The sequence below is a fragment of the Rutidosis leptorrhynchoides genome, chromosome 4 (genome assembly GCF_046630445.1).
Source record: "Rutidosis leptorrhynchoides isolate AG116_Rl617_1_P2 chromosome 4, CSIRO_AGI_Rlap_v1, whole genome shotgun sequence".
In the NCBI taxonomy this organism is placed as follows: Eukaryota; Viridiplantae; Streptophyta; class Magnoliopsida; order Asterales; family Asteraceae; genus Rutidosis; species Rutidosis leptorrhynchoides.
In genome coordinates this window covers 51,788,021-51,813,906 of record NC_092336.1, presented here as the reverse complement: position 1 = coordinate 51,813,906, position 25,886 = coordinate 51,788,021, and the positions used below count along the sequence as shown (strand labels likewise).

Here is a 25,886-nt window from a genome sequence, read left to right as displayed (position 1 = left end):
AGATTTCCCTGTGGAACGAACCGGACTTACTAAAAACTACACTACTGTACGATTAGGTACACTGCCTATAAGTGTTGTAGCAAGGTTTAAGTATATCCATTCTATAAATAAATAAATATCTTGTGTAAAATTGTATCGTATTTAATAGTATTTTCCTAGTAAAATATAAGCTATTTTGTATACACCTCGTTCGACATCAGGTTGGCCTTTGCTCGATTGATATAAGGATTTCCTATGAGTCGACATATCTCAGGAGAAAAAAACAAAAATATACAAAAGTATGAAAATGATGTCTAACAAATTCAATTATCTGTATAAGATTACTGTTATTGATTGGTACTAAATAGAGAAAGAAAGAAAAAAATTAACTACAGAAAGATGGAGACATGTATCTGATTCTGATTCTTTCGTGATTTTATATTTTTTATAATATTAATAACTAATAAGTGAATTAGTAATAATACTAATTAATAATAATTTATTTTAATAATAACAATAAAATTATTGATAAGATATTAATAATAATAAATCTAAAACAATAATACTATTAATATGATGATATTATTAATAACCAAAATGCTAATTTTTAATAAGTTTAATAATTAATTAATAATATTGATAACTAATAATATTTGAATTACAATTTAATTATAATTTTTATCATTCTTATAATAGTATTTATATTTAAAATCTCTATTGAAAAAAAAAATCATAACATTAAAATTATAATTGTAATAATAATAATATTAATATTACTAAATTTGATATTAATACTAATAATAATGATGAAAGAAATGAAAATTTTACAATAACAACTATATTCTTAACTTGTAATTATATTTAATATATTAATATTATCATTTACTATTTATGTAATATTTAATTATCATGTAATAACATATATTGAATATTTATTATTTAAATGTTTCATATAAAATACAACATACATATAATATTAATTATGTATGGACATCATATACATATACATGTATATATAATATTTACTAAATATATTATTTTGTTATAGATACCAAGTAGCTATATTAGTTATATATTGAAACAAATAAACTCAGAGTATATCTTTTATTACTTTGTTAGTGATTTATTATATATATAGATATATATATATATATATATATATATATATATATATATATATATATATATATATATATATATATATATATATATATATATATATCTATTCACATCTAATCATAAACTAATGTTCGTGAATCGTCGGTAACGGTCGATGGTCAAATGTATACATGAACACAGTTCAAAGTTTTTAAGACTTCAACATTACAGACTTTGCTTATCGTGTCGATTTCATATAAAGATTAAGTTTAAATTTGGTCGGAAATTTCCGGGTCATCACACCAACCATCTGGAAAAGGTTTATTATCCTTTGAAAAATAAAAACCATCATTCCGTACCAACCAATAGCAATTTTTAATATCATCATCGCTACATTTAGTTGATATCATAAGATCAAAAACATCAAATGTGATACTTTTCAACTCTTGATTATCAGAGTTAATGGAGCGAAAATCACAAGTCCAAAGAGTCGTGAACAAGAAATTATAACGAAATCTCCAATGAAAATATTGATTGGGTCGTATATCCTTGTCTCCTAGATCGTCGTCGTGAGACTTGCAATGAACCATCAAGTTATCAACTTCTCCATCGGTTATGAATACTTCAAATTTTTCGAGTAATCCAATAATTTTACGACTATCATCAACCTTAGATATAACATGATCACCCCATGTTAAGACCAATAGGTTGAGCATAAGAAAGATAACAGAACAATGTTTTATTGTTAAACTCATTATATGATATGTAAATTGTAAACTATGATTTCACTTCATAGTGTTGCTCTTTATACACAGAAAAGTCTTGGTTAATTAATTACTCCTATTAGACCGGCTAAATATGAATATATGATATTAAACCGTAATTTCTGCTTGATAATGCTTTGTTTTTTTCAAAAGTAATAAATTTTGTGAGTTATTATAAACCATTAAAGAAAGTGTTTATAACGGTCAATAAATGCATAAAGTTTATTAAATCCAATTGAATGGTTGCGATGAACTATTGCGATGTTGTTAGGATCCTCGGGTTAGCTTGTGATGTCCGAAGTTTGAGTTTCGGGCTTGGTTAATTGATTTGGTTCTCGTTTGTTGTTTCATGTATTGCTTCTTTGTGTCTCAGTTTGATGTTTGGTTTGCACTTTGCTGGTTGTTTTTGTGTGGCGTTTGGTTGTTTTAGGTAGTTGTTTGGTTGGCTCGCCGCCTAGTTGGTTTGATGTTTCTTGTTTAGTTATTTAGGTCGGTTGTTTGTTCAAGTAGTTGTCTTTTTGCGAGCTAAATTGTTTATCACAAGATCATATGTTGTTTTGTGTGCGGGGTTGAATTCCGCCTTTTTTTTTTTTTTTTTTTTTTTTTGGTTCTTTCATTTCTAGCGTTTTATATAAGCTTCATTTAAGTCATTAAATGTTGACAACATTTTGGGAGCACAGAGTGTCGTGACGCGTCAGTTCAGTGTTGGTTCAGTGTCTTGCTGATGACTGGACGCTGACTGAACTGACATTGTAAACTGACATTGCTGAAAAAATAGGGGAATTGAGAAGATGGTCAGTTCAGTGTCTTGGAGAGAGAAGAAATAGGGAAAGTGTAAGTATGCAACGGATCAATTTTTGAATTTGGGACCCACTCTCAACCAAATTCCCAACGTCTTGCACAAGACTTTGGAAACTGACACTGAAATGGTGTGGGGCGACGGTCACTTGGAAAGATGTCGGCATCCGACGCCGTGGTGACAACACCACACCTCACGCTCTGAGATAGTGATGATAATTTCGATCACTCCTTTTTATGAATCTATTTACTGTGTGAATAAATTGAATTGTACACACAAACAATATAATTTTTTTTACTTTATTTAAATATTGGATCTTTTATGTTACTACATTTTCGGATACAATTTGCTGTAAGGGTAACTATAGTTAAACGTATAAATCTCCATATGTTCATCAAAGACATTTGAGCTCGTGTTCTCGGCTTCACGCTTTCTAGTGTCTCTTTCGTTTTTGAGTTTGGTGTAATTGTTAGTTTATTGTATGCGTTGTTTATTATCCGTTTGGTATTTCGGTTTGGTCAAGATGAGGCTCGTAATCCATAGTTTGTTAGTTTGCCGCTTTTTAGGTTCGAGCCTTATTGGAGGATCTCTCGTTGTTTCATTTGTCGAAGACGTTTTCTATTCGAAAACGTTTTCCGTATTTATAAAGTTTTCGTTTTTTTGCCAAAAAAAAAAAAATTAATAAAAAAAGAAACCAACACTAAAACACTGTCACACATTACATTGTTATTTGAGGTTGTCTTGACTTTTTTGAATTCGATTTTGGTTTATCCTTCGTCTTTTTCATATTTAAACATATACAAAAAAGAGAGTTGTACAGTTGGAGACTTGTCGAAAATTAATGTATATGAAAGTGTTTAAAAATACATAATACAGTTAGGAATCACAAGGGTAGTTCCCCACTGTCAACGACAATAACGCTGCTTTTTGGCGTACCATTTTGTCTCCCTTCGGCCTCGATCTTGTAAACTATATCCATTCCCGAAACCACCTTACCGAACACAACATGCCGTCCGTCTAACCTGAAAATGTTATAATACCAAACATTAGTCCGCAAGGTGAGATTGGCTGACTTTTTAGGCACAATGGAATATTTCAGCAACATAATAGATATAGTTTCAAGATTTTAGGATAATTCAAATCCATATGAAAGTTTATACAAAAGTATAGACATTCAGTACGCTAGTGTTTAAAACTTGTAACAAATACAGTATCAAATTTCAGAGCAAAAACAAGAAGAAAAAAAAGAAGATTTGGCCTCGAAGGTCAAACTGTAGAAATAAAGCTTACCAATTTGTTATTACCGTGGTGATGAAAAATTGTGAACCATTTGTGTCTGGTCCAGCATTCGCCATAGACAGAACCCCTGTTTTCAGGTCAATAGAAGAAACATTGAGACCAATTGACTGATTTCCTGAACCACCTCATATCAATTTTAATTGCAAACTAGTCCATTATTTTTGCAGAATGACAAAATTAAAACCAAAAGTGCAGAAATTTATCTGTATAGACAACTAATGGAAGTGCAAATGCAAAAAAAGCCATTACTTGGTACTAACTGTTCCACAAATTGGTCATTGTTGTAACAATAGTGTTCTTCATTCCACTTCGAGAAGATAAAAAAACTAGAGGTGGCAGTGGTTCACCTAGAAATGAGTCGAATTGGGTTATGCTTGATCTCTAATGGGTCAAACAACTTAACTTCCAAGATTCAACTAAAAAGGATGTAGATGTAGATTAAATGGGTCAATGTCATCTGAATTCCAAAGTGTACTTAAATACACAAATATTCCTGGTAGTAGGAACTGATAATAATAATTTTAATTATTATTACAAAATGTTAACTGCCATTTACCTGGATCAGTGTGTTTCAATTTAAAGTTCTCATCAGCAAACTTTTCACCGTATATAGACTCTCCACCACGCCCATCACCACGAGTAAAGTCACCTCCCTGAATCATAAAGCTCGGTATGATTCTATGAAATGTGCTCCCTTTGTAGTGGAGCGGTTTTCCACTCTTCCCAATTCCTTTCTCCCCTAAAACATTTAAGAATATCGGTTTAATAAATATCCTTTACAATATACAACAACAACAACAAAACCCAATACCACATGAGTGGTGTATGGGGGAGGTGAGATGTAGACAATCCTTCCTCTATCCGAGAATAAAAACGAGTCATTTCTCCACCCATAGTGAAACACTCTCAAAAGTAGAAAAAGTCATCCCTCTCTTTATTCGACGGATAAATAGATTGCTTCCGAGTGGACCTCCGGCCAATAAGAGGAATTTTAAAAAAAAAAAAAAAATAGTAAAATAAAATTGAGACGCCATGAAAATGGTAGAATCAAATTTCCATGGGTTTTAAATTCTACCTGGAATTCAATTTAGGCTCTAAACGGCAGTCAAGACGTCAATAAATCCTTTACAATATAGTAGAATAGTAATACATAGTGAGGTGACCAGAAGTTACCTGTGCAAAGAGCTCGGAAATTTTCTGCAAAAAGACGTATTTGTCAAGTGTCTCACATTTACGAACCTCAAAACATACAAACATAGCACTATTTCTAATACGATTCGATTCTGTACCTGCTGTCTTTGGCACGGTCTTCCCATAGAGACCCATGATTATCCGTCCTGAAAGTAAAGTGTTCAAGTGTAACTGATAAATCCTTATAAAGAACTTAACATACAATACAATATTGTTGATGTCAATTGAGTCACGTTCCAATTCATAATGACTTTCGAATCTGACAACTCTTGAGAGAACATTTAGAAGTCTTACTATATTCCATTTAAGCTAATAACAAATGAAATACATCCAGTATGGAAAACAATGTAACACATTGAAACTTATTAGAAGCACTTGTACTTATACACCTTGTGTCTTATCAATCTAGTGCTTCACGGTTTGCAATTCATGAGGGGTCCATGTGGGGTGCATAGCAAACAACGTTAACTGTTTCTCAACATGAACGAAGAGTTGTCGATCCAGTATAAAAGACGAACAACCTCTCATTTTCTTATGAAGAAATGTAATTTCACAAATCATAGATATAAAGTTTGTTAAAATTTAACTTGAATCCAAACTTATGCTAAACAACATGGAAGTCTTCCTCCACGTGGTAATGTAGCAAGGGGGTATTACACCAACCTAAAACAGGATAAGCCTAAGTTCGAAATGCATTTTCAATGTATAGATTATCACGAGCCGATTAATTACTTTGAATGGGTTGGTTTTGGAGTTTTGGAAACATGTGTTCCCCTATAGTTGCAAGTCGCATCACTTTAAACTGTACAATCCGCAAAATCAACATATCAAAAAATCATACTCTGTAAAACAGGTAAATCATTTAATCATTTAATATGATTAAAAGACGTCAGTCACTTCGAAAAAATAAATAGGTAACGAGCAAAACAAAATACAAGCACCTTAGACGAGATATTACAGCATAAGTTGTTGATTATGATTCTTACTTTCATATATGAAGATGCAGCTATAATATATTCACATATAAGCACAATGCTAGGGCAAACTCAGTTTAAGTAAAGTCAATTTACAAATTAAACAGCAGTTTTCATTCATATTTTAGGAAATTAGATTGAAAATATACCCATAGGCTTGTCACCAATTTGAACATCAAAATAAACTCTGTTTGTAACTTCATCTAGATCCCCTTCTCCTGATCCCTTTCCCTGATATAAGGAGTATCAATTAGGTCAAAAACAACAGTTAAATATATATAATTATAATTTACAATTATTATATTCCGTAATACTAGTATATAAACAATAAATTAGGTATATAGAAAAATACTAGCATTTAGATTAATTAATTAATTACGATTACAATTAGAAAGCAAACTTAAATACCACAAAGTACCTTATGATTGTTTACAGTTTTTTTTTGTTGTTGTTGTTCTGAAGAACTAATTCCACTATCGCTAATTCGATTCTGTAAAAGCAGATATAGGATTATTATTTATCAAATCAAAATATATTAGAAGATGGATGGATGGATATTAAAAAAAAAGGAAGTAAGTAGGAGTACGAGAACAAGAATTAGGGTTCCAAAGAAGAGTAAAGTCCATAAAATGATTAAAGGAGTATTTAATTTGGTTCTGGGAACTGGAGGCATCGTCCCTTTCTGATATAGATCTTACTGAAATAACAGATGCGAAGATCTATTTACATTACTTAGCTTCTTTTTTATCCCTTTATATCTACACTTCATGAACATATAAATTAGGTAAGTTTGGTATAATGTTGCATTTTTTTTATCTCCAAAAAACGAGAACCAACCTACAGGCTACAAGAGCCAAAACAGAATTAACATAACGATTAACGACTACTCTTGACACCCTCACAACTATAAAACAAATCTATAACCAAACTAGCCTATGTAAGAAAACGGGTATGTCCGAATCGTGAAACACTTTTATAATTAAGTATTTCGCCCATCATAAATATCAGGTTTACACAAAATTCTAATTAGAATAAGACAATAACGATTTTGTTTCTAGGAAGAAAAAGTATTTATGTTTGTATGAGTTTTCTGTGTGAATGCATATCTAACAAAAACGAAATTAAAATTAGTTAATACTCCGTAGTAATTAACCATGAAGGGAGGCAACCATTCAGTTTTGACGAGAAAGCCGGTTGACAAATAGTCACACATTTTAGCGGGAAAAACTGTTGGAATGCACCTTTTCCTTAGAACGTATAGAGCGAGAACCCATCTAGGGGCTCTGTCCCTTAGACCCCGCAAGGCGGCGCGACCCCCTTGACCCTCGCTCCGCGACAGTCGCTAGCCAACTTTTACGGACGTTTACTCCACACTCTTCGAACTCATTACTAATTATAACCAATTAACTCTTGCATTCAAGTAAATCTCAATTAATTAAAACAAATGTTAATGACACTAAAATCGCCAACAATCTAGAAGTTATCTAGAGGCGAGCCGAGCTAACCTTGACAAATCGGAGAAAACACAACAAAAACCAAACCGAATGCAAAGAAAACTTCATCACTGTCTAACACACAACATGACCGGCGGAAACAAAAAAATTTCTAACCAGAACATAAGAGAAAGTGAAGGAAAATAAGGCACCACAAGTTTATCCGCTGCAAGTGAAGATTTCCCCCTCGCCCCCAGCATTATCGACTTGCTTTCAACCTTTGCAAAACTCACATATTTGTCCGAACAATTATAGAACGAGTAATCTTTTTGGATGTCCAAATGAGAAATTCATAAAAGCACCCACCCGTTTTCCTTTGACCAACAGCAGGCTGAACAATTAACTAAAGGGTAATATTTTTTTGCCAACTAATGAAACCTCCTCACCAACATTAACATCTTCAACATCCTTGTCCCGATAGAGAAAGCCTTATTAATCTCCTAAGCTTTCTTCCTTGACTTCTTTTTCGACAAACCGTTATCTTTAAAACTAGACTTTTGGTGGTGGATAATGGCCATTCGTAAGTACGTTTAGCTCTTCTGGTGGGGTATTTTATGGATATAGTAACCAGGTTAAAATTGATTTTTTAAATAATAAAGTGTCGAATACTTTAAAATTTGAATGATTCAAAAGTTAAGTTTGAACTTGATTTTGAACAATATCAAACTGTTTTATAATCATTATGGTTAAACTTTATGAATGATGCAGGTCGATGTATGCATTAACATGAGTATTATATGTTCTTCATTTTATATCCTTGACTTACAAATCTAGCATTTTCTATATGTTTATATGACTCATAACTCAGATCCCTTCTTTTTTCTAAGACTGATATTAACCCGGCGTGAAATCAAGCTAGTCAGATGATGTGTCGCCATTTAACGTAAAGGGGCACCCCTAACTGGGCGTCAAAAACTGACGGAGTAGGGCGTTAGTCGGAGATTTGACCTGCACATCATGTGGCGTGAGATAAAGGGGGACCAATCAAATAATTTACTTTTTGTTTTTATTTTGTTTTTGTTATTTATTTATTTATTTTTTTCCCAACCAATTTCCAATCAGATTTTACCACATCACCCTCTAAATATTTGACACAAAAATTTGACATTTTGAATTAACGGAGGTCAAATACAGTCACAGTCAAAAACTCACTTTTTCACCAAAAAGTGCACAATCCGACTCTGACATCACAGTCAGGGTTAGAAATAGTCTAAAAGCAAACCAACTTTTATCATATTTTAATTAAGTTTATTACAAATTCCATTTGATGGTCTTTATATATACATATACATGTACTGATATACATAACTATATATATCATATCATAAAATCTCCATTCCCTTGTTATTAGGTTATGGTTCTTCATTCAGGATTTAGTGAAGAATTTCTTATTTGATTAGGTGGATTTAAGGTGAAGAAGCAAGTAGAGGCTTCTAGTATTTGGTGATTTTTTGTTAACTTTAAAAGGCTATATACAATTTTTTAATCATATTTCATCAGTTTTTTATTATCATAAAGTCTTTTTCCTTACAAAGTTAGTCGTTTTTTTTAAACTTGTCAACTAACTAATTAATAATTATTATTTTCAACACGATTATAGATTTAAACAACAATCTTTTATAAACGTAGGATGTTACATCAATGAGTTTCATACTTTCAGGTTGGTCATTAACTAACGTCGATGAACTTTTTTTTTATACAAATAATCATCTATTTGTATCTTTGAAAAGTCAAAGAGCCCAGATCTTCCAATTTTAAACTTACATTCGTTCATCGGTGATTTCGATCTTCAAACCTTAATAAAGTTCTAATATAAGATGCGAAATTTTAGAACACAAACAACACACAACTGATCATAATTGAATCCATAATTAAAATCAGAAGTAAAAACGTAATATTGAAAAAGGATTGTATCTTTGACTCTATCCAATTGTATTCGTTTAATTGGTTTGTCAGTAGAGGAAAATCAAACATAAGTTGGAACGATTGGATTATAAAGCCGTTGTAAGTGTTGTAATCCTTCTAGCTCCTTGCTAGAGGGCTGTGTATGCTTTTTTATAAAATTTTGCCGTTCCAAAAAAAAAAAAAAAAAAACACGTAATATTGAAATTAATACGAACAAATTATATACTTATATCTAATCGGGTTAATTTTTTTGGTTCACAGCTAACTAGAGGTATTTTTAGTATTTTTGTGCTATATTCAGTTTATATAGATTCAGATTTTATATAAAGACGAAACAATTAGGATTCTAGTCGAATTGGAAATCGTGAGCTTCCCGTTGTGAGGTACATCATCGAGTCGAGAAACATTTAAGTGTCTTCGTCTTCCGGACGAGTACAACTTTGGACCTCTTTAATCGGTAAGACTTGCCGATAAAAAGTGAGTGTTCAACTAAAAATGAATATGTTCTAAAATAACTCAAATTTGACCATCACTATTCTCGGCTATGAAACCTCTATATCGCCAGAAAATTAAAGCTCCAGTGAAGATCACGTGCATCTTCACAAATTCGATTTTCATGTTCCCAAGTCTTTACGACATAACAATAAGAAAGGCAATAAGCGGATAACAATACTAATAATAACATATAAATCTACGAGTGAAATCACAATTATCACCGAGATGGCTAACGATCACAAAATAATGATTTTTCACCCGTTTTATTCTATAAAGTTAAATGAACTCCAAAGATCTGATGACTAATAATTAGTTAATTTATTTATTTATTAATTAATAATTAACAATATAATAATAAAAATAAATATAGATAACATAAATTAGATAATTAGGTAAAAATTATGAGGTCAATAATTGATTAACGGTTGCATTTAGTCAATAACACAAAAAGAAAAAAGAAAAAGAAAACATAAACGAAAAGAAAATGATACGTTTCATACGCGTTCCACGCGCGTCAATACATGATACACACCAGCCACACAGTAACAGTTAAATAGAGTGGACCCCATCATATGCATATCCGATCCAAAATACCATGCTCTGCTGTCATAATTAAAATAATAAAACACTGGTTGAACTGAATTCAACTCAACAAAATTAATTAATTTAGACGAATCGAATACCTAATTAACTTCTCAATGTTTCAAGTAAAAAACAGATAAAAATTGGAACTATAAAATCTTCAATTTTCCCCAAATCTATCAATCAACTGCAATGGCCACTAGTAAACAAACTTATAAAGTATGTTTTTGTTTCCGGCGACGGTTCCGGCTAGCTGCTACCGAAGCACCACCGCAGATCAAGTCTCTGTTTGATAACTACTCCGAAAACGGAATCATGAACGTCGATCAATTTCATCGATTTCTAATTGATGTTCAAAAACAAGAGAATGCAACTGTTGAAGATGCTCAAACTATTATGCATAATACTACTCATATATTTCATCGCAAGGGTTTCAATCTCGAAACTTTTTTTAAGTATCTGTTTAGTGATTCTAATCCTGCACTCGATCCCAATCGATCGGTAAACTATTACTAAATTTGATTCTGTATCTATTTAGTTATATGTGTAAGTCAAATTTTTTTCATGTACTCATGTTACTAAATTTAGAAATATTACCTTTTCAGTTTCCAATTTTGCCATTACACAAACTAAAGTAACTTTCACATCTGGTGCTAAATTTTAGTCCGCTTTAGTATATTCTATCTTAAATAAATAAAAGTTACATTAGTTTGTTCTTCTATAATTGTGTGTGATATATGGGATGTGGACAGTAATGTATGGGTAACTGATGTGGATGATGATGATATCTTTTATGTGTCAGGTTCATCATGATATGAATGCGCCATTGTCTCACTATTTTATATTTACCGGACACAATTCGTATTTAACTGGGAACCAACTGAGTAGTGATTGTAGTGATGTCCCGATTATTCAAGCATTGGAGAAAGGAGTTAGAGTTATCGAGTTGGATATATGGCCTAACTCGACTAAGGATGATGTGGATGTTCTTCATGGAAGGTATGGTGTGAATATGCTGTTACATTCTAGTAGTGTTATGTGTTATGTGGTATAGTGTTATTAATAAATGTTGGTTATGTTGAATAGGACATTGACGACACCGGTCGGGCTGATTAAGTGTTTAAGGTCTATCAAAGCTCATGCCTTTAATGCATCTGAGTACCCTGTTGTGATTACTTTAGAAGACCACCTTAGTACAGATCTTCAGGCCAAAGTGGCAAAGGTGAGCAACTTTTTTTTTTTTTTTTTCATTTTCTCTCTTTTAACAAGGAGTTGCCGTAGTGGTGCTGACCTGATTTCCCATATGGGAGGTGAGGGGTTCAACCCCTACTCGCTGCAAAATTTCCTACATTGACCCGCACATTCTATGGGCCTCGGAGGTTGTGGCGTCTTGTGTTCGAACCTCCCCAAAACCCCTTCGCGATGCCTGCGGATTCGTCGTGGGGTTTCTTCTTGAGGGGCGGTAGGACTGTAATAGTTAGACCAAGGAAATGATCGGGTGAGTGGGTTCCGACATCGCGTTCGGCCACCGTCAGTGACTCCTAACTACCGTTTAGTAGGTGTTTGGATGTGCGTAGTGAAAGTGGTTAAGTATTTCTAATCAATAATCAGATTATTAGAATTTGGTAATTATCTATGATAAGAGATAGCGTTTATATGTGCTTTTGCCGTATGTGAATGCATTAATTGTTTGACAAGTTTTGACCATGTAAGAATTCATTGCATAAAATGGGCATAAAGGTATGTGTCTTGTATGATGAGAGTAGAAGTCTCTTGAACTAGATTAGAACGAAGGATATTTTGGTAAATATATTCCACCCTTTGATGATCAGTTTTTGATGCAACTAGTTTGAAACTGATTATCCAGAAGTTATTAGAATATGAAAAGCAAACGCTTTTAATTCTAAAATTAACAACTGATTCCACTTAGACCATTTGTAGTGCAGCGTGATCGTTAGTTTTTTGGCCCATCACCCCCTGATCACGCCACAATGCAGCGACATCCATCAAAAAAATTGCAGGCGTGATCGTGTTTGATTTTGTCTTCAATCAGAACCTAACATATCCAAAAAAACATTAAAAATGATTATTTCAGTTACAAGTAGCATCTACCCGATAATCAATTTTGAAATGCAAAAATCATAAGTTTTTTTAGTTTCTCTTATACAGTTATACTCCATGTGATATTCGTAGTATTAGACATATATAAGCCCATGGGCTTTAGGGTTTAGTATTGACTTAGGCTCCAAGTTGTATTAGCCTATATATATTTGATGTAATCTATTGATTGAGATATAATAACACAATACAATTGTCCTGGAATTATATGGTATCGAGCTAGGTTAAAACCCGACACAATTTGGGACTCGTATTCCGGCACAATTCCGGCAAGCAAATCCGGCAATTTCAACTGACGTGTTTTAACTTTAAAGATCTGCTTCGTTTCACTCAAAATTAAACAACACCACCTATACCACTACAACCTCAACGATAAACCGAACAAAAGCCTGAAATTTCATCTCCGCCACAGCCGCCACGCGCCGCCACAGCCGTCGGCGGATTTTGACTGTTTCGTCGATTTTTGCGATTTTTCCTGTGCGTTTCTGTTCACCGCCACCACAGTTAGAATCGTTGTTAAATTCCGACCAAAACCCCTTTTTCAATTTACGTTTTTACCGGAAATTTACTGTAGCTCCGCCTTCCGCCGCCGCTACAGTCGCCGGAACCCTAATTTTTTATTATTATTATTTTTTTTTTTCCTTCTTCCAGATTAAAAAAAAAAAAAAAGAAGAAGGCATCTAGTTTATTTTTCTATTGCAGGATAATAATTCAAATGGTTATGATTGCAGCATTTACAACCGCCGAGAAAACCTCTCATAATTCACACAAGTTTGGTTTTACTCTTTCACCAACTAATTATGGCTATTGGAAGACAATGATTACTCCATTCCTTGTTACAAATAATATGTTCGGTTATGTAGACGGCACAATTCCTTGTCCTTCAAAAGAATTAAAATCAACCGAACCTAATGTAGCTCAAAAGGATAATCCCAATTATCCAATATGGATTGCTAATGATGCGCACGTCCGTATGTTGATAATATCGACGATTTCTGAAGCTTCTTTTCGACATGTACATGGAGAAACTTCTCGTGATGTTTGGCTTTCTCTAGAGAAAGCATATGCACCCAATACTTCCTCTCGAGAATACACATTGAAAACACAACTTTTCAATATTAAGATGAAAGGAGATGAAACCATTGATGCTTATATCAATCGTGTACAGGAGTATGCAGATGCCCTTGCAGCTATTGGTGCAACCATGAAAGATAAAGACCTCACCTTGCTTGCGGTTTCTGGTCTCAGAGAGGAGTACAATGGTCTTAAGTCTAACATCGCTACACGTCAGTCTGAGACTACGTTTAGTGAACTTCATGCTCTTCTTAGTGACCACGATTATATGTTGGGTAAGACTCGTGAATCTGTTCCATCTGTTACTCAAGCTTTTACCGCCAACACTGTAACACCCTAGGCAAATCCCACATCGCCCACGAACATGAGTGATCATGGGATTATAAGGTAATACTCACGCTTAAATGACACAACGCGTTTTGGGATCACAGGCTGAGTAGAAGTGCGAGTACGTTGTGGTTAAGCGTGCTCGGGCGAGAGCACTACCAGGATGGGTGACCTCCTGGGAAAGTGCTTCTCGTGTGTGGTCGCCAAGAAAAAGCCGTGCGCCTGCGGGCAAAGCGGACAATATTGTGGTCATGTTAAGCTGGGGTGTTTCAGAATGGTATCAGAGCCACTCATGTGCCGTTGGGGGTGGTGGGGCAAACCTCATCGAGGACGATGAGTCCCTAAGGGGGGGGGGGGGGGGGGGTGAATGTAACACCCTAGGCAAATCCCACATCGCCCACGAACATGAGTGATCATGGGATTATAAGGTAATACTCACGCTTAAATGACACAACGCGTTTTGGGATCACAGGCTGAGTAGAAGTGCGAGTACGTTGTGGTTAAGCGTGCTCGGGCGAGAGCACTACCAGGATGGGTGACCTCCTGGGAAAGTGCTTCTCGTGTGTGGTCGCCAAGAAAAAGCCGTGCGCCTGCGGGCAAAGCGGACAATATTGTGGTCATGTTAAGCTGGGGTGTTACAAACACTGGATCCGGAAATTTACTTAACCATTCTTCGTTACCACAATCTCAACTATTGGCCATACAATAACAATTAGCCGCTCTTGGACTTCAAGTCACCCCCACCACACCATCAGATTCTCAGGCTTTCTACGGTGCTCGTCAGCTTAATAACAACAACAACAACAATCGTGGTAATCGTCGTCGTGGAGCTTCTCGAGGTTATAACAATCGTGGTCGAGGTGACAGTCGTAACTTTAGTTGGGCATCCAACCAAAACACTGTTTACGGTACTTGTTATCGATGTGGGATTGGGCACATTCCATCACAGTGTCCAAATCGTGACCCGTCTACTATTCGTGCTAGGCCAACGGCTAACTTTGCAGATAGTCGCGGCTTTTCTACAGGAGCATCTAACGCTTGGTTTCCAGACACGGGTGCAAACAGCCATGTCACGCCAGATTTAGCAAGCATGGACAGTTCTGAGGCATATCATGGCAATGACGCGCTCCATGTTGGTAATGGTATGGGACTTCCTATCCTTCATATTGGTTCATCTAAAATTTACTCACCGCGTAAAACTTTTTCTATATCCAACATTCTTCATGTTCCTGAAATCAAAAAGAATCTTCTTTCTGTTCAAAAATTTTGTGATGATAATCATGTCTTTTTTGAATTTCACTCTAATTATTTTGTTGTGAAGGACGAGTCTACACGCACTACCCTTCTCACGGGCCCCAGTGAACATGGTCTTTACTCGCTCCACCTTCCACAATTTCAGCCACTCAATAAAGTTGCTTTTTCCGTTGCTCGTACGTCTTCTACAATTTGGCATAGGCGGCTTGGGCATCCACATCAGCGTCTTTTACAGTTTATGCTTTCTAAATTTTGTCTTCCAGTTACAAATAGATCTTTATCAACTTTGTGTAGTTCTTGTCAAATGGGAAAATCATCAAAATTATCTTTACCTGTTTCTACATTTCGAAGTAATAAAATTTTAGATTTGATTTATTGTGATGTTTGGGGTCCTGCACCAGTTTTGTCTTTTGATGGACATCGATATTTCATGTTGTGTGTAGATCATCACTCTCGTTACATGTGGATTTATCCTTTAACTCAAAAATCTGATGTTTATGATACTTTCAAACGTTTTGTAATCATGGTTGAAAGACAATTCAATACTAAAATAAAAAATGTTCAAACTGACTGGGGTGGTGAATTTCGCAATTTGACTTCATTTTTCTCATCTCTTGGCATCATCCATCGTCGTTCTTGTCCTCATACGAGTGAGCAAAACGGATTTGTTGAGCGTCGCAATCGTCATGTTGTTGAAACTGGTCTTACTCTTCTTGCTCAAGGCAATGTTCCTCGCCGTTTTTGGCACTTTGCTTTTGACACAGCTGTTTATCTTATTAATCGCATGCCAACTCGAGTATCCACAAACAAGTCACCTTTCGAGTTTCTATTCAAGCGTTCCCCTGATTACTCATTCCTTCGTGTTTTCGGATGCCTGTGCTTTCCACATCTTCGTGCATATAATCGTCACAAAATGGATTTTAGATCAACTTCATGTGTCTTCCTTGGTTACAGTCCCATTCATCATGGTTATAGATGCCTTGATCTATCAAGTGAGCGACTCTATATTGCTCGTCATGTCCGCTTTGATGAGGATCACTTTCCGTTTGCGGTTGTCTCAAAACCTTCTTCATCACCAAATACATCATGCCCATACACTTCATCGGCACCACCACACGTGGTTGCTGATACAATTCCATCACAAGAACTATCTGAGCCACCTTGTCCTACTACATCGTCTTCAGAACCTTCACCCACGCCTACACCTACTAATACTCAACACACAACTCCTGAACCAACTCCTACAACAACATCTGGTACCTACCAATCTACTTCCCAATTACAATCACCACCCCCACCACCACCTCGTCCACGTCCTTCCAATCTACGTCAAAATCCAAAACAACGTGTACCATACAATCCCTCAGCCAATCATGTCATCACTTCAAAAACTCCAATTACGGAACCCACCTCTTTTACCGTTGCCAACAAATATCCCGAGTGGCGTCAAGCAATGGCCGAAGAATATTCTGCTCTTGTTAAAAATGGCACTTGGACTTTAGTTCCTCGTATTCCTAATACTAATGTTGTTGATTGTAAGTGGGTTTACAGGTTAAAACGGGATCAACATGGTGCTATTACTCGTTACAAAGCGAGATTTGTTGCTAAAGGCTTCCGGCAACAACCAGGGATTGATTTTCAAGAGACATTTAGTCCTGTTGTCAAATCAACAACTATAAGGGTTGTCCTATCCCTTGCAATTACAAATAATTGGCCGCTCAGGCAACTTGATGTACAAAATGCGTTTCTCCATGGCAATCTGAAGGAAACGGTTTATATGAAACAACCGCCAGGCTTTATTGACCCACAACGGCCGGATCACGTGTGTCTACTGCATAAGTCGATTTATGGTCTAAAGCAGGCCCCGCGAGCATGGTTTCACCGACTCTCCAAGTCACTTCACGATCTCGGTTTTACAAGCTCAAAAACGGATTCATCTCTTTTTATCTATTCTCGTGATGGCAATGTCATGTACATTCTTGTTTATGTGGATGATATCATTGTTACAGGAAACAACCCTGATGTTATTGAGAGACTTGTTCGACAGCTTGGCTCTACTTTTGCTTTAAAGGATATTGGCCCCCTCAACTATTTTTTGGGTGTTGAAATTGTGCCATTTGGTTCTGACATTATTCTTTCTCAACGGAAGTACATATTGGAGATTTTACAACGAGCTGGCTTCTCTGACTGTAAATCTATGCCAAAATCTATGCCTACTCCTATGGCTACATCTAGCCCGCTTCATCTAGCTGATAGTGCCACATTCTCGGATCCGGTCAAATATCGACAAGTTGTTGGTGCACTCCAATATGTTACTCTTTCTCGACCAGATATTGCATATGCAGTCAACAAAGTCTGTCAATTTATGCATGCCCCAACTCAAAACCATTGGTGTGCGGTTAAACGAATATTGAGATATCTTCATGGTACTATAAATCATGGTATGCTTATTCGTCGAGGCTCCGACACTACTCTTCAGGCATTTACAGATAGTCATTGGCAAGGTACTTCATCCACGAAACCATCCTCTCTTGAAGCATTTTCTGATGCTGATTGGGCTGGATGTCCTGATGATAGGAGATCCACGGGGGGATTTGCTATCTATTTAGGCTCTAATCTCATCTCATGGACTGCCCGTAAACAACGCACTGTTTCTCGTTCTTCTACTGAATCAGAATACAAAGCCATTGCTGACACAGTTGTTGAGCTTACATGGCTTCAAGCTCTTCTTCGTGAACTTGGCATTCGCACATCTTCAACACCTATACTATGGTGCGATAATCTAGGTGCAACCTACTTATCAGCCAATCCTATCTTTCATGCACGGACAAAACACATAGAAGTCGACTTTCACTTTGTTCGTGAAAAGGTTGCTCAAGGAGATTTGAGAGTACAATTCATATCTACGGATGACCAGATTGCAGATATCTTTACAAAGCCATTACCTACCAATCGGTTTCTATTTCTGAGATCCAAGCTACAGGTCGTTCCCCGCCCTTAGCTTGCGGGGGCGTATTAGACATATATAAGCCCATGGGCTTTAGGGTTTAGTATTGACTTAGGCTCCAAGTTGTATTAGCCTATATATATTTGATGTAATCTATTGATTGAGATATGATAACACAATACAATTGTCCTGGAATTATACGTAGTGAGGTCATACGTTTGCTTACATTGCTTACCAAATGAAATTTTATATGTCTTAAAAATACTCTTGATTTTATTTGTCTCAATTTGATTTAACTGTAGATGGTTACCGAAACCTTTGGAGACATGCTATTTACTCCTGATGCGGACGGTTTAGGTGAATTTCCTTCACCTGAATTTTTGAAACGAAGGGTTATTATATCAACTAAACCTCCTAAAGAATACCTTAAAGGAAAAGAAACTAAGCCCGGTGGAAACGGAAATGCGTCACAAAAAGAGACCGACACATCTGCAGAAGCCTGGGGTCGTGAACTTCCCAGCTTTGTTAAATCTAAAAGTACTGCTGATTTTAAGGTACCTGAATATGGTTTACCTACTGATCCAATTTTTATACGAATATGGGTGGGTTCAATGCTTAGAGAATATCCTGTTGCAGGAGGGTTTGGAAGAATTTGATGAAGAAGAGGAAGATCTTCAAGTTGACAAGTGTGCCCCTGAATATAGGAATTTGATTGCTATTCATGCTGGAAAGGGGAAAGGTGGTTTAGATGATTGGTTAAAAGTTGACCCTGATAAAGTAAGACGTCTTAGCTTAAGTGAGCAAGAGCTTGAGAAAGCAGCCAAAACTCATGGGCCTCAGATTGTCAGGTATCGATAAATTTGTTATGAACATGAGAACATCTTCTATTTAATCATGGAAATATGTTCATATAGTTTTGCAATGTTTCGTGTTAACCATGTACATATGAGATTAATCATTAGCTAAGGCACTGATGAGTAACCACCGAGGCATTGCCTGAGTGGTATATGAGGGGGCGGTCTGTTTGTCCTCAACGAGTAGGGGCAGGTTCGATTCCAAGGGTCGGGATCTAGTTGTACTGCCAGCAATTAGCTTGGGGTTTTCCCAACATTCAACCGTACTGCTAGGGTTGTTGCGATTTGAGTTTCCTCCTAACGCGTGTGTGGGTGGCATATGACCGCGAAGGTGGTTAAGTCCCCTCTGGGTGATGCCGATATTGCCGTTCCAAAAAAGGTGTTAAATTCTTGAAGTATACTAGTTAATTGGTAACTAAAAGATTTTATCTTTGTAGTTTAATTAGTGGGAAATGGTGTTAGTGTTTGTTAATATATATTTCATAAGCCTGGCGTGTTAGGGCTGTTTATCTGGTTATCTTTATTTACAAAAAAAATCTGCTAAGATTTGGCTTGATTTAGGTTTACCCAAAGGAATATACTGAGAGTGTATCCCAAGGGGATACGGTTCGACTCATCAAATTACAACCCACTGGTTGGGTGGATGCATGGAGCTCAGATGGTAGCATTTAATATGCAGGTTAGTCATGTAGCGTATTAAAACTCTTGTTAGGCTGTTACAACCGTCTATCGGTATTTCTTAAGTTATACGGTGTATTTTTTTTATTCTTCGTTTGCGTATGCTTGTGGGCTCATTGTTACTTATTTGCTGAACATATTTGTGCAAACTGTTTTCATTCACATCATATTAGAGGTGGTAAGACGGGCGGGCTGGGCATGTGGTAGCGGGTTTAAATCAAAACGAGTCACTTTTCAGTACGGTTTGATATGGTCAGGAAACAATCTTGTTGTCCGTATTCATTTTATACAATCTATATAATTGTGAATGAGTGTAAAACAATAATGTTACAATAGTAACTACATCTTGGATGCAGTGGCGGAACTAGAATTTTTTTTCACCGGGGGCGAAAATTCTTTTAAAAGCGTTCACATACACTGTAAAATTTTTTGTTACATTCTTCCATGAAAATACAACCTTTTGGGTCATGGGCTTTTGGGTTGGGGCAAAATATGGAGGCTTTTAGGCAAAATATGGAGGCTTTGGAGGCAAAGTCAAATTTTAAGCTTGAAACTTTTAAATCCACTGGAGGTAAAATAAAAATATCCAAAATTTTAACACCGAAAATTTTAAATCCACTAGGGGCGGCAGCCACCCCTTGCCCATATGAGTTTTGCCCATGCTTGGACGCAAACAGTTTAGGTGGTTGAATTACTTTAGACGAATTGTGCTTGTTAGAATTGTTAGCCCCATGCCATCTTTAACTGTTCGAGATAGAAACTTCGACCCAATCTTCTTGTCGGTTTTCATTGAACTTTCCTTGTTGCGTTCTGCCATCGTGTCTCACTTTTTTCTTTTTTTTTTCTTGGTTGCTCTTTATTTTTTGTATCTACATTGTCTACATGTAAAAAGTAGAGTGTTAGACTGTTAGTATTTGGACTCTGTTGATAATACTACAACAACAACAAAACTCAATACCACATAACTCAATACCACATGAGTGGTGTATGGACTCTGCTAATAATATAAACTGAAAAATCACAAGCAACTGGACACAAAGAAATTTGTTTCTTTTTTCTTTTAATGGCTAACACATACACCTAATTACAAATAGTATACTTGAATAATTAGAAATTAGTCGGTAAACATTAACAAGTTTACGTTGACAGGGCTATGGAAGGTCGCTTTGGGTGATGCAAGGAATGTTCAAGGCCAACGGTGGTTGTGGGTATGTTAAGAAACCTGATCTTTTGATGAACAATGAGTCTATCTTTGATCCTAGAGCTACATTATCTGTCAAAATGACCTTAAAGGTAACAACTAACACATGTCGTTCTTTTCTCGCTTTCCTTCATTCACATTTTGTGGGCGAAATTTCCATCTTCAGTTCTCGTTACATTATATATACAAGAGTACAAGACCCATGAAATGCAATTTTTAATTTACCGAAATGAATATAACCTGATTTTTATGAACTTGTGTGGTTTAATGTCTTGATTACAGTTTGACTAATTAACAAGGTTGTAAAAGACGCGAGACATGGTCGAGACGGTCGGGACTTTGGAACCGCGCAACGGTCAAAACGAGGTCCAGATGTTGACCAACGATGACTTTTTTGTATATATTTCAAACATAAATATGTAAAATCAAAGGCAAATATTTATGTTTAATTTGAAATATTTGCCTTTAATTTGAAATAATGTTTATGTTTAAAATAAATATTTAAAGTCAACGTTGGTCAAAATCCGTCTCGACCCCATCTCCAACGATTTTTAAGATTTTGACCGTTTTTTACCGTTTTTGACCGTCTTTTTACCCGTATTTAAATCCGTTACAACGATACACAAGTAAATTTGTTGCACTGGCTGTCTCGGCCGGTTTTTTTCAACACTGCTAGTAACTAAACCTCTATGGATGGTGTCTCAGGTGACCGTGTATATGGGTGAAGGATGGTATTATGATTTCTCACACACACATTTTGATGCATTCTCACCTCCAGATTTCTACGCAAGGGTGACACACTTTTTTATACTTATAATTGCTGATCTTATACTCAATTTCACTTGATTGTAATTAATTTTTTTAGCCACCTCAATATAAAACTTATTCCATTTTCCATATAGGTTGGAATTGCTGGAGTACCTGTTGATACTATTATGAAGAGAACGAAAGCAATCGAGGACAGTTGGATCCCAGCATGGAACGAAGAATTTGAATTCCCGTTAACAGTTCCCGAACTGGCTATCCTTCGAATTGAAGTTCACGAGTATGACATGTCAGAAAAGGACGATTTTGGTGGTCAAGCATGCCTACCCATTTTAGAGCTTCGTAAAGGCATCAGGGCTGTTCCACTTTACAGCCAGAAAGGCGATAAGTACAACTCGGTAAAACTACTTATGAACTTTGACATCGTTTAGTTTGTTTTATGTGTCATTTGGGTACCGTTGTCGGGTTTTATTTTGTATTCTGTTGTGGTGATGGCAAAGCCTTGCTGTTGTGTGTATATGTATGTATGTATTTATGTATGTATGTTTGTTCTATGATTGTTGATCATGTTCTGAATATTTCCGAGAAGTGCTGTACAAACCCATGAGAAATCTTGTCTTTGATAGCTGTAGTTCTTTTACGACGAAATAATACATATTATATTATTATATTATATTATGAATTTTTAAATTATAATTATATATTACAAATAGATCTAATGATGATTAGGTGGAGTTACAAACTACAAATCGTGACGATCTTTTGAAAGGAAACCCTGCGTTCAACACGATCTGTTTGATAGTTGTAGTTAATCCCTAGTATGAATTGAGTTTAAAATATCTCAGCTTCTAATCGCAGCTTAGTTTTGTTTGTCTTTACTTTTTGTTATATAACAAGTGGAAACCCCAACACCCAATATTCATATCATATTCATATTTGAGGTTAATAACAGTAAGACTCTTAAATAGGGATATATATTTTGAGAGCAAAACGAAGTGATAACAAAGACTAAACTAAAATATTGTTAAAGAATTCACTAATCCCACATTGGTTACAAACAAAAATAATGTAGTTTATTTAAATGTTATTTGACCTTTACTCATCGCTGGGTCTAGTAACGTGGACTTATGATCCTAGTGGAGGCATTAACTTTATTGAAGGGGGATAGGGCTACTTTAGCTTTAATAAAGTTATAGGGCTACTTTAGCTTAGGTGTTTCTTGGCATATAGTCTAAATCATGTGGGCTTAGCACGATTAACCATAAATTCTCATGCATTATGATTTCTTTGAAGGCCTAAACTAAAGTGACCCTTCTATTCGCAACAATAACTTTTTATAAACTAAAGTGACCCTTCTATTCGCAACAATAACTTTTTATAACATTTGACTCAATATTTAAATGTTCATGGTCACGGTGGATCTTCATTCATAACATTTGACTCAATATTTGAATGTTCATGGTCACGGTGGATCTCATTGAAGATTTTTATAACATTTGACTCAATATTTAAATGTTTTTTATAACATTTGACTCAATATTTAAATGTTTATGGTTACGGTGGATCTCATTGAAGACCCTAACTAAAGTGACCAATCTATTCGTAACAATAACTTTTTACAACATTTGACTCAATATTTAAATATTCACGGTCACGGTGGATCTCATTGAAGGTCCGAACTAAAGTGATCATTTCAATTGCAACAATAATTTTTATTTTTATTATCTACAATTAAAATTAGATAATAGTCTATAATGTTGACTCAATATTTAAATGTTCACAGTGAATCTCTTTGAAGATATTGAAAGACCGAACTAACGTGGTCATTTCAAATGCAACAATAACTTCTTATTATTATTATTATTATTATTATTATTATTATTATTATTATTATTATTATTATTATTATTATTATTATTATTTAAAATTAAAATTAAAATTAATTAAATAATATTGTATAGTGTTGACTCAATATTTAAATGTGCGCGATCTCCGAAGGCCCGAACTAAAGTGACCATTCCAAATGCAACAATAATCTTTTATTTTTATTATCAATAATTAAAATTAAATAATACTGTATAATGTTGACTCAATATTTAAATGTTCGTAGTAGATACCGAACTACAGTGGTCATTCCAATTGCAACGATAACTTATTATTATTATTATTATTATTATTATTATTATTATTATTATTATTATTATCATTATCTAAAATTAAATAACACTGTATAATGTTGACTCAATGTTGGCGGTGGATTTCAAAAAGATATTGAAATCCCAAACTAAAGTGAGCTTTCCAATCCCAACAATCACTTTTTATTTTTATTATTTACTTTTAGTTATTTTTGTGATCTAAAATAGATAAGACTTTTTGTTTTTTTTTTAACGGCGAATTTGCATCAGCGGATCATTTATTTCAACGACCCTCATCATTTGCACTCACACACGCTAGAAGGAAACTTCTACCCGGGTTGCTTAGCAACTAATCGCGGGACCTGAGTTGCTTGACAACTAATCGCAGGAAATTAAAGAGAAAACCTTCCGGCCCCAGGAATTGAACCCGGGTTGCTTGGCAACTAATCGCGGGCCCTTCCATACTGAGACATGATACCATTGAAGCAATCGTTCCTTGGTGATAAGACTTTTTGTTTAGCTTTAATGAAAAATGAGAACATGTTTTGTTCATGACGTAATGTATGTAGCTAAATACAAATTTACAAAATTGACACACCTACCTCTAAAAAGGTATGCAAGGTTTATTTGCATGAAAACAAAGTAACTTTTTTGTTATATCCGAGTATCCGACTTTTTTGACAACCGATTAATCTTGAGGCGATTACCTATTTGCTACCAACCGAAATTATCACGGAGTCATTAATTATTTTTTCAAATTTTTAGATTCGAACACATGAACCCACTTTGTTATGCTAGGCCTAACCACTTCTTTGTTAAAAAATTAAAGTAATTTATCTATTTTTACTAAATTGGCATACACTACCGGTGAAATAAAAACGAGTTTTGCAAGGTTTATTATCTATTTGTAGTTACTTACAAATTTACAATATTGACACATCCACCTCTAAAAAGGTATGCAAGGTTTATTAGCACGAAAAAAGAGTCATTTTTTTGTTATATATAGGTATCCGACCCCTTTTGCGAGCCAATCTCAGGATAATTACCCGATTTGTTAGCAATCCAAAATTATAACGGAGTCATTAATTAAATTTTCAGCTTTATGAATTCGAACGCGTGACCCCCACTTCGTTATGCTAGGCCTAACCGCTCCACCACCACCCCCGTGATTATAAAAAAAGTAATTTATTTGTTTTTAATAGATTGACTGATTGACATGAATACAAAGAAGTAATATTATATCTATATATCTAAATGAGAAAGCTCAAATAAATAGTAAACTTAATAGGCTTCACAAATTTACAACAAATTTTTCTTTTTTTACAATTCAACCCCACTATTTCTAACACTTAACTTTATAGTTTTCACAAACTTACCACAAACTTCTCACACTCAAAACCTCTCATTCATTATAAACCCGCCACACAATTTTTGCTATCTAATAACTATTCATTACTATTATTATTATTATTATTATTATTATTATTATTATTATTATTATTATTATTATTATTATTATTATTATTATATTATTATTATTATTATTATTATTATTATTATTATTATTATTATTATTATTATAGTAAACTTAATAGGCTTCACAAATTTACAACAAATTTTTCTTTTTTTACAATTCAACCCCACTATTTCTAACACTTAACTTTATAGTTTTCACAAACTTACCACAAACTTCTCACACTCAAAACCTCTCATTCATTATAAACCCGCCACACAATTTTTGCTATCTAATAACTATTTATTATTATTATTATTATTATTATTATTATTATTATTATTATTATTATTATTATTATTATTATTATTATATTATTATTATTATTATTATTATTCTATATATCTAAAAGTAATAGGGAAAATGAATAGTGAAGTTCATAAGGTTTACAAAATTACAACAAACTTTTTTAAAAAAAAATTCAACCACACCCTTCATAAT

General features: G+C 34.7%; 2 protein-coding genes across 3 annotated transcripts; one reads left to right on the top strand and one right to left on the bottom strand.

Annotated features, from left to right (window-relative positions):
• Positions 1–3,344: 3,344 nt before the first annotated feature.
• Positions 3,345–6,843, bottom strand: LOC139843477 (peptidyl-prolyl cis-trans isomerase CYP19-4-like). 2 transcript variants are annotated; one of them, XM_071833560.1, is made up of 8 exons: positions 6,691–6,843; positions 6,523–6,594; positions 6,254–6,335; positions 5,229–5,276; positions 5,113–5,136; positions 4,496–4,678; positions 3,931–4,006; positions 3,345–3,662 (listed from the first exon to the last, which is right to left on the bottom strand). In XM_071833560.1, the coding sequence occupies exons 1-8, from the start codon at positions 6,775–6,777 to the stop codon at positions 3,524–3,526; spliced, it is 711 nt and encodes a 236-aa protein (XP_071689661.1). In that variant the 5' UTR covers positions 6,778–6,843; the 3' UTR covers positions 3,345–3,523. The 2 variants fall into 2 exon arrangements, with proteins under 2 accessions (XP_071689661.1, XP_071689662.1); XM_071833561.1 differs by lacking the exons at positions 3,345–3,662; positions 3,931–4,006 and adding an exon at positions 4,033–4,286.
• A 3,781-nt stretch (positions 6,844–10,624) lies between these two features.
• LOC139843476 (phosphoinositide phospholipase C 2-like) lies at positions 10,625–22,356 on the top strand. Its single transcript, XM_071833559.1, has 9 exons — positions 10,625–11,080; positions 11,382–11,578; positions 11,666–11,801; positions 18,602–18,853; positions 18,936–19,147; positions 19,715–19,832; positions 20,981–21,124; positions 21,738–21,824; positions 21,935–22,356. Exons 1-9 carry the CDS (start codon positions 10,772–10,774, stop codon positions 22,226–22,228), a joined length of 1,749 nt encoding a protein of 582 aa, XP_071689660.1. The 5' UTR covers positions 10,625–10,771; the 3' UTR covers positions 22,229–22,356.
• The last annotated feature ends 3,530 nt before the right edge of the window (positions 22,357–25,886 follow it).

Bases quoted from the DNA above. Each gene is read 5' to 3' on its own strand.
- LOC139843477 (XM_071833560.1), bottom strand. From the start codon at position 6,777: ATGCCTCCAGTTCCCAGAACCAAATTAAATACTCCTTTAATCATTTTA. The intron at 4,679-5,112 runs GTAACTTCTGGT...TAAATGTTTTAG, and splicing joins TTTCCGAGCTCTTTGCACAG to GGGAGAAAGGAATTGGGAAG. The intron at 4,007-4,495 runs GTAAATGGCAGT...ACCTGAAAACAG, and splicing joins ATTGAAACACACTGATCCAG to GGGTTCTGTCTATGGCGAAT.
- LOC139843476 (XM_071833559.1), top strand. From the start codon at position 10,772: ATGGCCACTAGTAAACAAACTTATAAAGTATGTTTTTGTTTCCGGCGA. The intron at 11,802-18,601 runs GTGAGCAACTTT...ATTTAACTGTAG, and splicing joins TTCAGGCCAAAGTGGCAAAG to ATGGTTACCGAAACCTTTGG. The intron at 19,148-19,714 runs GTATCGATAAAT...GGCTTGATTTAG, and splicing joins CATGGGCCTCAGATTGTCAG to GTTTACCCAAAGGAATATAC.